Here is a 12,570-nt window from a genome sequence, read left to right as displayed (position 1 = left end):
GTCGGTAACCTGAGTTATTTCTCTGACCCACTCTGCACGCTTCTTATCTCTTAATGTTACCCCTACCATTTTTCGTTCCATGTGTCCATACGGACATTGCTAATTATCCCTATCATTGAGACTTTTGTTTAAGGCATTGAGTGTGACGTAATGGTCAGTTTTGTTGGCATTAATTATGGCTTCGAGTTTCCTGATGTCTTCGTCCCTGGTTGGTTCTTGAGGGGTTCGCTCAGGGGAGCTTTCCGAAGGTTTTTTGGCTTTGACTTCCTGCTCGTCCCTGATTGGTTCTTGAGGGGTTCCCTCGGGGGAGGTTTCCGCTTTTTAGTTATGACTTTCGGCTCACTGTCCGAGGGTGCCAGGCGTTTATGCTATTGGATAGTTCAACCTCCATATCTTGTAGCACTGTCGCGTTTACGACACACGCGTTAAGAACGCCAGTAGGTAGGAGTGGTTTAGGACTTGCCGTTTGTTTTGATGCAGGAACTGACGCTCTAGTGCTTCTTTCGAGGATTTCTATTCTTTTCGTCATGTAAGCTAACTGCTCTCTCAGGAGTTTGTTTTTTCTGCCAGCTGCATTTTTAGAGAAATGGAAGGCGCCATAATGGCTGTGCTGCTCACCTGTGCCTAGGTGTCTTGTCTTAGAAGCAGGGGGAATGCTTGGCCCATTCCTTCCTTTGTCCATGCTGCGGGCTTTAGGCTGGTCGGTCCGGCCTAGATCATAGTGTCTGGCTTCCCGGCTCGGTGTCCAGGTTTCATAGTCATGCCATTGCCCGGCTATCGCTCGAAGCGGGGTTCACACTTTCTAGGTGAAGGTGAGTTGTTGGCCTCTACATACGATGCACCTTGGCGTGCAGTCGGGTTTGTCTTTCGGTGGATGCTGCATTTTGCACCTCCTACAGCGACTTTTCCTCTCCTTTATGCAGACGTCGGTGCAGTGTTCGGGCTTCCAGCAATTGAAGCACGCTTCCACCTTGTTTCTAAAGGGTTCGCACCGGTAAAGTCCCGAAGCGAACTGCATTCCTGTGGGTACCTGCGTGATGTCTGCGAAGGTCACCACGACAGAGCTTGACTTTCCTATATGTCTGTTGTCGGCGATCTCTTATTGCGGGTTCAATTACTGGATGTTCTCAACAATCGGCTTCCAGCATTTGAAGCACGCTTCCACCTTGTTTCTAAAGGGTTCGCACCAGTAAAGTCCCGAAGCGAACCGCATTCCTGTGAGTACCTGCGTAATGTCTGTGAAGGTCACCACGACAGACCTTGACTTTCCTATATGTCTGGTGTCGGCGATCTCATATAGCGGTTTCAATTACTGGATGTTCTCAGCAATCGGCTGGTGCTTCTGTCCATCGAGCGCTCCACGTAGGACGCCTTTAATGAAGTTGTCTGGTGCCGCGATGTATACATTAATGCATAGCTTCTGGTCTTCGATTTGCACGTATTGCAGGGTTACGTATGCTTCGGTCCTTTTAGTGCAAGGCGAGCTTACGGTTAAAGAATTATTGGTGGGATTGATCCTCACCAGATCGAGGTACTGGGCTTCTTCGAAGTTTTGCTCTGCTCCTTTACACACGGCGTGCAGGAGTGTCTCTGCAGTGGTTGCACGGAGGTTAAAACCACCTTGAGGCCTAAACACCGTGTTATTGTTTTCTATCGGTAGTCGAGGTTGCGGCTTCCTTCTTGGTAGCTGCCTCTTGGCCGGGATATGCTTAGGAGCTGCGTTGGCATCCGTGGCCGGAATCGGCGATGTGTTCCCAGGTTTGGATGGGCCCTGTCGTGGCCTTTGATGGCCAAGGTCCACAATGCAGGATTGTTATATTCCTCCTCGGGGATCTCGTCCCCCTCCACCATGTACACCATGGTGTCGGATCGCAGTGGTGTGGAACTTGATGTGGAATGCAGTTGAAACGCGGCAGCCTAGCTCGCCTGCGTAGCCGATGATCACAAAAATGCCCAAAAATGGGCCACAGGGCGGTTCTTGTCAACTGACAGTCACCCTCCGTTGTCACCAGCATTCTTGAAGGACTAAACTCGCGAACAGAAAAGTTCTCGTCGCAGGAGCCCATGTGAGGCACGTCCTCACAGTCCAAGCAAACGGGCAAGCATCCCGTGGGCACCTTAACCGAGCCGTAAGAAAAAGGCTTGCATACACAAAATGCATTCTAAGTGAGCCTATCTATGTCTTATAGTCCAGGGGAAGGCAACCCAATAAACCACCGTACGTCCAGTGGACATGCGATGTACGTTCGTTTTTGGATATACGGATGTCCAACCTCCGATGAATCTCCCACGGATGTCCGACAGATGTCCATGTGATTTCCCCGAATATCCCTAGCGGACCTACAGAGGACATATGCTTATAAGCTTTCTGCCTATTCATGAAGCAGGCCTCAATGATCGCAGACAATAATACCAGCAATATACCATGAGCTCACTATTAGCCATACCTGCCAAGTTTTCTGAATTTTCCGTAAAATGTACGAATTTTCACCAGTCTTATGATTTTACGAATCTTGCGTGAAATTTTTGGAATAAAAGTACGGAACACTGTTATGGTACCTTTCACGGCCACGAGAGGGCATCACATATTCTGATATCATCATCAGCGGCTCCAAAAGTTGTAGTGACTTCTGTCGTCTACTCGGGGGACACTAATCCATATCCAAAACTCGATACCGCCTCCGCCAGCCTAGTGGCTGGTAGTCTGGCTGGTCAGGCCTCCATGCGGCCTCCGCAAACCTTTGTTCACGTGTTTGGACGACTTGGGTGTTGGCCCGTTTTTGTGTGATCTGCGGCCGCATCAGACGCAGTGAGACTGGTATTTTAGCAGTAGCGGTTTCGCGGTGCAATGGCGTGCTCAAAGCCACGACAGTACTTCCAAGTATTTTTGAAGTCGTACACGTCAGAATTTCCATGCTTCGTGCCGTCTAAGAAGGGTGAGAAGTTCGGATTTTGCACTATGTGTGCCTGTGATGTTAACATTTCACATGGTGGCAAGTCCGACATCAAGATTCACATCGCTTCGAAAAAGCACCAAGGATACGTGCGAGTCGCGGACAGCCAGCCAAACCTGACAAGTTTTGTATGCAGTGCTAGCGACCTTGGTGTGATTCGTGCAGAATGCCATACCACGGCGTTTTTAGTTGAACACAACATCCCGCTAAGTGTCAGTGATCACTCTGGACCACTTTTAGCAGGCAAAGTCAGCAACCATGAAAGCATTGCAAAAATTAAGCATTAACTTATGTGTTAAGCAGCCGTGTGCATAGAGTCATTCTATTTGAAGGAGCCATAAACGGCAAATCCATTCGTGTCAACGACTCTAAGCACATAAGGAGGCAGCGGTAAAACTGTTAGTTTTTGGTGCCAAATTTCTACAAGTGCCGCAAAACTACTCTATGACATAATGTTTTGTCAACTTTATTTGCTAACTGTAAAGTGTCCTACATTTAAGCTGTGGAATTTTCCTTACGTTGTACTGGCCTTTGGTAGAATGTTTTTTTTTTTGTTCCCACACTTCAGCACATGTAAGGTGTCAGTGTCAGAACATTTTGTAGAGGTTTACTCTGTGGCTGCTCAGCTGCAGGCTGTCTGTACCATGCTCTGCCAAACCATCCACAGATCAGTGGAGGTTGATGATGTAGTCAATGAAGTTAGACAATTTTTTAAAAGTTATATTTGCACACTGTACAACACTGCCACCTAATGCAAGGGGGCAAAAAATACTAAATAAAGCTTTAATTGCTGGTATGGCGATTGTTCTGGAAGCATGTGGGGACAGGCGATAGCAAGAGTAGTCGGTCTAGTTAGTGATTGTCTGCAGAAGCTCGTCCTGCTCTGTGTGTTTTCTCTTCTGTGTCGTTTTTTAGTGCATTTTCCCATGGCTTCTGCAGGGGACAGGCTACTTCGCGACATACAATTTCACTTAGCACAGGCTCCTCCAAAATGAGACTGTTTTTGTACCTATTTACTGTATTTCTTGTGGCCTTCTTTATGCATTCCTGTTTTGAAGTGCTGCATTTGTTGAAGGTCATACCTGGCTAATAAATAAAGCAAATGTGTCTGGACAGGATTTTTTTTTTTTTTGCCATTACTTCATATCAGTGTGCATGCCCTTCCCATTTAGCAATTTCACACTATCAGAGGATGCATGTTTTCTCGTTTACCCGTGCATGGAATTAAGGATACCAGTAATCTGCGTGGTGAAACCTCGTGCTCATGCGCACCTTGTACGAAAACAAAAATAAGAAAGCCAGCGATGTTTTGTTTGCACTGAGGCAGCTTAGTGTCGACTCGACACTGAAACACAGTGCAAGCACAACATTAGCATTTTTTCTTTTCGCACTTTCCTAAGAGACTGTGTAGACACCACATGTAGGTAATGTTAAAGGGGAAGCCTTCTTTTATTAGCACTGCTTTCTGCAATAGTTTTCATTACAGCGTTTCTTGCTTGAGAAAATGAAAAACAGGCGGTCGCTTGTTCAAGCTATGTCATCTTTCGCTCAAGGTTCTTGCCTTGTGTTCTCGACGGGCAGTCCATGATCAAGAAGCATTTGAAGTAAATGTGGATGATCTGTAATGCACCCGGATGGCTGTTTCAACTACGTAGTCGCCGCCGGGACCTCGCCAGATGCTCTCAAGAGCAGTCAGCATCGGCACGCACCGCCCACAGCTGCACCTGTTCGAAAGCTTCGGTTAGCGATTGCGCACTCTTGCAACGGTCGAACGTAGTCTAGGCTGCAAGACTCGGACATAACATACCTAGAAATCATTACTAGAAATGGTAATTGACATTTCTTGCTGTATTGCATTCACAATTTTTTTTTTTCTGATTGCAACCATGTTTCGGTGCCTTGCGGTGCTTAAGATGATATCTTCTAGCATTGATAGGAAATGTTATTTCACCCATGAAATGAACAGCTAAAAAGATCATATGTATTGTTTGGAGGAAAGTATGTTTCAGTGCTTTAAAAATACGCTTCTGCTTAGTGTATGTATGGGCAATATCTAAGCAGGTGTTTTATTTTAAATGACTGCAAAGCTTCCTATATTGGAAATTCGTTGAACATACTGGGAATAACACAGCAAGCATGCTGTGTGTGAGACTGTTTTGCTGATGAGCCCTTTCCTCTGTTCCATGATGAACAGTGCTACAGCTGTTACATGAACCCTCGCACTGATGTCCTGCTTGCTGTTGGCCAGGACACTGGGAAGGTCAGCCTCATCAGGTAGGTGCATCTGATTTGTTTTTGCTTTGTGCTGTTAAACCACCATTGTGAAGCAACACCAAGTAGCCCAATCTGCAGTTCTACTGTCGAGAGACTGCCTTCCCTGGGGAAGGGTGGAAGAATGAGCCATAATGCAGCTTCACTGCAGCATATTAAGACTTGGATGAAAAGTACATTTTGGTTGATTTCCATAGAATTGAACATCATTCAAATAAGCTTAGTGTCTCTCAAGACAAACTTTGGCAGCAACCATTCAGGAGGTGAAGTTTTGTTGCCAAGTGAGGCAAGGACCAGCACCTGGCACAGTGATCTGACAAGGCCCATGTGAGAGGTATATAGAGGTTACACGGTTGTGAGCCGAAATTTAAACTGATGGGTGTGTGTGTAATGGTGTGGAGATGGCAACACATACTGGAGCACATTGCTGGCAGCAGATGGGAAAGCACATGGTGCACCATTTAATGGGGTTGGCAACAGCCATGCTGGGGAAGGGGGCAGAGGCTGGAGGGAAAGCAAAGGACACAAAGAGAGTGGTCTCTGCTGAAGAAAGGTATGATGGTAAAAAAAAAAAAATACGACCCAAGTGAGACGCAAGACACACATGCAGCGGGCAATGAAACAAACATCTTTATCTCACTGAGCTAGGACTGAGGGCAGGCAGGTCCATCCAGGCAGATCCGAGGGGTCAGGGGGTTGTTCCGTTGCCAGGTCGGGAGAGCAGGCAGGGAGCGGGCAGCAAGCGGGCCGAAGAATGAAGAGGGAGCGAGACGCCCACGCACCTCGTTTTATGGGGTCCCAGCGAGGACCAATTGGGGACCGGTTTCTCTTCGGCAGTTGAGGGAAGGGGATGCCGGGAAGCGGTGCGCCCTTTAAATACGATGTTGCACGCCGCTGCCTTTAAAGATCCATGGAGCAGAGCCCCACAAATGTGAGGAAATTCTTTGCTAAAGTACTGACTCAGTGTTAAGTAGTCTGCTATGTCACACTGTACCAATCCGAATGTTGAGTGACTGTCAGTGCACTCACCATCTGGGCTCGACAGAGCTGTTCCTCTTGATCAAAATAGCTCTTTGGTTCATCATACTACCACACAAAAGACCGGCGTGAAAAAAAAAAAAAAACGGCGACAAAGGAACAAAATGACAGGATGGGCGCTGATTACCAACTGTTTATTCTTGGGCTTGGTGCTTGGTTTTCCTGGGAATAAACAGTTGCTAGTCAGCGCCCGTCCTGTCGTTTTCTGTAATAGGAGAGACATCTGGGCAAGTTGGTACGGTGACATGATAAATAAACAGTGCTAAAAACGAGGACGAAGAGCAAGAAGCAAACAGGATGGGCGCTGACTTGCAACTGAAGTTTATTGAAAAAACACACAGAATAAAAACCCCAGCCAAGCCGCACTAAACCACACTCCAAACAAACACCTAGTCATGACGATACAGCACACATGCCATATTCAAGAAACCCAATCACATTATCTGTCAAAGCGATTGATGGGTCACTAACACTTTCTCACCTAATCGCATGATATGTCTGGCCTCAATGATTTCCCAGTTAATCCGTGCCAGATGGGCATCCAAAATATCTGTCTGTGGTAGAAAAGGATGGCAGCCATCACACACCTTACAATGCGCAACCAGATTGGAGCCTCTACCAATCTCTAATGATCTCTTATGCTCTCGTAACCGAACATTAATACAGCTGCCCGTTTGACCCACATACACTTTATCACAAGATAACAGAATCCTGTATATCACGTGCTTCTTTCTGGGACCTTATTCCTGTTTGCTTCTTTGCTCTTCATCCTCATCTTTAGCACTGTTTACTCATCATGTCGTTTTCTGTTTCTTCGTCCCCCTTTTTTCCCCTGGTCTTTTTATGTGTACTTTGGACTCTACCCAGGCAGTTTGCTTGACAACCGGCCGCTCGCTCACTTGATGCGCTGTTTTTGTCGCATTTTTTCATTCGTTAGTGCCCAGTACTGGGCGGGAGGGCAGGTCTAGAGGAATAAAAGCAGCAAAAAGAAATTTATTATTCGTTCATGCGGATTGAAGCAACCAGCAATGTGTGTTGTGTCCAATTTTTGCCCCTGCCTCCGCACTGGTTGCTTCAGTCATGTGGAATCAACTGGCCCAACAGCACATACTATACAATGCAGTCCACTTATAACGATACCAGATATAACGATCAAATTCTTGGGCTTTATCACTCTTCCCATTGGCCCATTGTAAAAATAAACCAGATATAACAATCGATCATTGGCGGTAAATAGGATACAACAGTAGCGTTATTGCTGCCCGGTAGATGTTTCCCACGAAAATTTGTTTTGTCTAAATGTTTTATAAAAATAAAATACTCAGAAGAGAATAACGTGAAAACTTGACATATGCGGAAAAAATAGACTGTCGTGGAGAAATCTGTGAGCACCATTTCGTGCGGTTAGGAAATAAGCACTATCATCATTGGTTCAGCGGTGGCGTAGCAGTAGAACATCCGCCTCGCATGCAAGAGGACAGAGGTTCAAATCCCGGTGCCGCGCAATTCTCCACCGGATTTAAAAAAAAAGAAAATCCCCGTGTCGATGGAATTGCATAAACAGGTTTGGGGCGCGACCTGATGCCGGTGAACACCTCCGGCAATGCACTCCCTCGCTAGAACAGGAGTTGGCCACCCTGGTGCAGTAATTGGCCACAACCTCCTATGATAAGCTCCACAAAACCCCGGCCCTCAGTCACCAGCGGCTGTGGAACAACTGACCACGGCGGCGGTCAGACCTGTGACGCAGCAGGGTGTGCTAAGAATGCCTGGCTCCGCTGGACAGGCCGCCACTGCAAACTGACCCTGGCAACGTTTAACGTTAGAACCCTAGCTAGTGAAGCTAGTTTAGCAGTGCTGTTAGAGGAACTAGAGGGCATGAAATGGGATGTCATAGGGCTTAGTGAGGTTAGGAGGCCGAATGAGGCATATACTGTACTGAAGGATGGGCATGTACTGTGTTATTGAGATTTACCAGAGAGGCGACAACTAGGAGTAGGTTTCCTTGTCAATAAGTATATAGCGGGTAATATAGATGAATTCTATAGTATTAATGAGAGGGTGGCAGGCATCGTTATTAGGCTTAATAAGCGATATAAACTGAAGGTTGTACAGGCCTATGCACCTACATATAGTTATGATGACCAGGCAGTTGAAAGCTTCTACAAAGATGTAGAATCGGCAATGCGAAAAGTAAAGACGCAGTACACTGTACTAATGGGCGACTTCAGTGCCAAGGTAAGGAAAAAGCAGGCAGGAGACCAGGCAGTAGGTGACTATGGCATCGGTTGTAGGAATAGCAGGGGGGAGTTACTAGTTGAGTTTGCAGAGCGCAATAACTTAAGAATCATGAATACCTTCTTCAGCAAACAGAAGAACCGGAAATGGACATGGAAAAGTCCTAACGGGAGACTAATAAATGAAATTGACTTCATAATGTGTTCAATCCCTGCCATTATGCAAGATGTAGAGGTAATCGGGAAAGTGCGATGCAGTGACCACAGGATGGTGAGGTCCCGAATTAGCCTAAATCTGAAGAAGGAATGCAACAAATTAGTAAGAAAGAAACCCATCAACGAATTAGCGGTTAGGGGGAGGGAAGAAGAGTTCAGGATCTCGCTACAGAATAGATATTCAGCTCTAAACGAGGATGGCGACATTACCCTAGAAGCAATGAACAATAATTTCAGAGATATCATTACTGAGTGCACTATAGAAGTAGGTGGTAGGATAGTTAGAGACGATACCGGTAAGCTGTCTAAGGAGACGAAAGACTTGATTAAGAAACGCCAGAGTATGAAAGCTTCCAATCCAACAGACCAGATTGAATTGGCCAAGATATCAAAGCTAATCAATAAGCGCAAGGTGGCCGATATAAGGAAGTATAACATGGAGAAAATTGAGCATGCTGTAAAGAACGGGGGAAGCCTTAAAGCGGTAAAGAAGAAATTGGGCATGGGCAAAAACCAGATATATGCGATAAGGGACAAGGAGGGCAACGTCATCACGAATATGGACAAGATAGTCAAAGTAGCCGAGGAATTCTATACAGATCTCTACAGTAGCCAAAGTAGTCAGGACCGTACGGAGATTGGCGGTAGGGAAAAACAGTCGGACGTTCCACCAGTTGGACGAGGTCAAGATAGCATTAGAAACTATGAAAAAGGGGAAATCAGCTGGTGAGGATCAGATAACTACAGATTTGCTGAAGGACAGAGGGGATATAGTGTTAGAAAAGCTGGCCACCCTGTATACGCAGTGCCTGGTGTCATCGACGGTACCGGAACCATGGAAGAATGCAAACATTATCTTCATTCATAAGAAAGGGGACCCTAAGGACCTTAAATATTACAGACCAATCAGCTTACTGTCTGTTACGAATAAGGTATTTACTAAGGTAATCGCTAATAGAATCAGGACAACCTTAGACTGCAATCAAGCAAAGGATCAAGCAGGTTTTCGGAAACGGTACTCTACTATCGATCATATCCATACCATCAATCAGGTGATAGAAAAATGCTCGGAATATAACCAGCCCTTATACATAGCATTCATTGATTACGAAAAAGCATTTGACTCAGTTGAAACCTCGGCGGTGATGCAGGCATTGCGATATCATTGGATAGACGAGCCGTACGTGAAAGTGCTGGAAGATATATATAGTGGCTGCACAGCAACCATGGTTCTGCATAAAGAAAGTAACGAAATTCCCATAAAGAATGGTGTTAGGCAAGGAGACACAATCTCCTCAGTACTATTCACAGCTTGCTTAGAGGAAGTATTCAGAGACTTGGAATGGGAGCAGTTAGGGATAAGGGTAGATGGAGAATACCTCAATAATCTGCAATTTGCTGATGACATTGCCTTGCTAAGCAACTCGGGGGATGAACTGCAAATAATGATTGGTGACCTAGACAGGAAAAGTAGAAAGGTAGGCTTGAAAATCAATATGCAGAAGACTAAGGTAATGTTCAACAGCCTCGTTAAGGAAGAACAGTTTACATTAGGTAGCGAAGTACTGGAAGTAGTAGGCGAATATGTCTACTTAGGACAGGTAGTAACCACAGATCCGGACCATGAAAAGGAAATATCAAGAAGAATAATATTGGGATGGAGCGCATTTGGCAAGCACTCACAGATTATGACTAGCAGCTTACCGGTATCGCTAAAGAAGAAAGTATATAACAGTTGCATCTTACCTGTACTCACCTATGGGGCTGAAACGTGGAGGCTAACCAAGAGAGTTCTACTTAAGTTGAGGACAACCCAGAGGGCTATGGAACGAAAAATGGTAGGGGTAACATTAAGAAATAGAAAGCGTGCAGAGTGAGTCAGAGAAATAACTCAGGTTACCGACATTCTAGTGGAAATTAAGAAGAAGAAATGGGCATGGGCAGGACATGTAGTGTGAAGAGACGATAACCGATGGTCGCTTAGGGTAACAAACTGGATTCCAAGGGAAGGAAAGCGTAGCAGGGGGCGGCTGAAAGTTAGGTGGGCGGATGAGGTTAAGAAGTTTGCAGGGGTCAAGTGGATGGAGCTAGCACAGAACCGGGTTAAGTGGAGAAATATGGGAGAGGCCTTTGCCCTGCAGTGGGTATAGTCAGGCTGGTGATGATGATGACTATCATCGTAATCACTGCCTGTTGCCGCGCAAAGGGTGTGGACGTATGGTCATAGCCAATTGTGCATCCATGGATGATGGTGCTGACACATTGATGGCACGATAGCTCTTGGGATGAAAAAGCAGAGTCGTTGGTATTTCTGGCAGGGTTTCAAGGTTGGAAGCCTCGTGAAAAAGTGCGGGTATTCGCGCTCTATGATTTTAATGATCATCAAGGCTGGGAATCCCCTGCCACTCATCCAGTTGCTAATCAGTTTCGGACGCGCAAAAAGGACTGCCGACAGCGTAGTATAGTATGCGCTACTGAAAGCCATGCTCACAGCAATTGTCAAGGTTCAGCAGCTACGCAAGCGAGCGTGAATGTCCGACTTTTTTAAGTATGCTTAACTTATCTTATGGCTATTGGTGTATCCTGTAATAAAGTGTTTTGTGCTCTTTACGATGATTAGCGCTGTTCAACCCGATTTACTCATCGCTGGTAAGTAGCAAGCCTACATGCATGGGAAAATATATGTGTGGGCTTCTTTTTTAGTCGGTCCAGATATAACGATAATCGGTTATAACGATCGCATTTTCCAGTTTCCTCAATAGCGTTATAAGTGGACTGCAGTTTACCTTTATGTGGAGTCAAACCCATTACCTCCATTTTTTAGTTCCTTAGCCACCATTCTGTGAAGGACCTTTTTTTTGGTGTGACAGATGTGGTTCTCTTCTTTTAGTAGAAAGCACTCGTATGCTCACCAAGTGTCTTAGCCTATCTTTCGTTGCTCAGATTTACTAAGCTGTTTGGTCAGGTGGCCCCATGTGGGTAATTCAAACTAAGTTCGGTATAGCGGCTCCAGCATGCAAGTCTCCCCGAGGGGCTTTTTTAAGTTTTCCAGCCATCAGAGTGAGTGATTGAGTCTGTGGCTGAACATTAACCTACCATGACTTCTTGCAGTGCCTTCACACTAAGTAAAAAGCCATTGAAGTGGATTGGAACTGGTCGGGCTTGAACCTGGGTATTCAGGTTCAGTAGCCAAGCATGCACTGAGCCACCATTTTTTTCCTTTTTTGCTGATTTCAGTGCTCAAATCAGTAGGTTACAAAAAAATAAGAATGTCAGCCTCACTTTAAGCAGTACCAGTTAATCCAGCAGAGACATCCATTGTGATGGATACTCATTTATTAAGCACGAATACTCTCAATGAAATTTTCACAAACTGTGCAAATGACCAAGTCCACGTGTTCAAACTGCATTCGAGTTTTCCACACAGCGTGGAGGTTCAGGATCATGAGGTCCCACGATGTATCCTCCGACACAGGGAAGAAGAGCGTGCCATACGGGTCCCATGGTGACTGTTTTTTATTAAGTTCTTTGAAGTCGTTCCAATGAAAGGTGGGGTCCCAACAGTCTAGGTATACATAGTGTTATGGTTAAATAAGAAAGGGGGTGTTTATTTACAGTGCTATGCAGCACACCAAGGTGAGGCCTACTAGCCCCCAGACACCAACGCTTCTTGAAACGTAGGAAGAAACTGTCTTTAGTATTACCAAAGACACAGTAGTTCCTCCTTTGTCTGCCATGTTCGTTCCCGTGTCTGCTCTACTTCTTGACCAGGTTTCATTTCAGGTCGTGGTGCACCCAGTTCACTCAGCGTGCCTGAAGAAAAATGTTAATATTCCTCACTGTATGATCTCCGT

General features: G+C 45.7%; 1 protein-coding gene across 3 annotated transcripts in view; it reads left to right on the top strand.

Moving 5' to 3' along the window:
* The window catches only part of LOC146201456 (GATOR2 complex protein MIOS-like), a 279,626-nt gene that overhangs the window by 61,842 nt on the left and 205,214 nt on the right, over window positions 1-12,570 (top strand). For all 3 annotated transcript variants that reach the window (XM_084595860.1, XM_084595859.1, XM_084595858.1), the window contains one exon: window positions 5,149-5,228. In XM_084595860.1, the coding sequence (XP_084451986.1) occupies window positions 5,180-5,228 (49 nt within the window). In that variant the 5' untranslated portion in view covers window positions 5,149-5,179. The remainder of the gene's footprint in view (window positions 1-5,148; window positions 5,229-12,570) is intronic.

This window comes from Amblyomma maculatum, chromosome 2 (assembly GCF_055883805.1).
Source record: "Amblyomma maculatum isolate TAMU_Amacu chromosome 2, ASM5588380v1, whole genome shotgun sequence".
NCBI lineage: Eukaryota > Metazoa > Arthropoda > Arachnida > Ixodida > Ixodidae > Amblyomma > Amblyomma maculatum.
The sequence above is the reverse complement of the archived record's forward strand: the minus strand, read 5'-3'. Positions and strand labels throughout refer to the sequence as shown.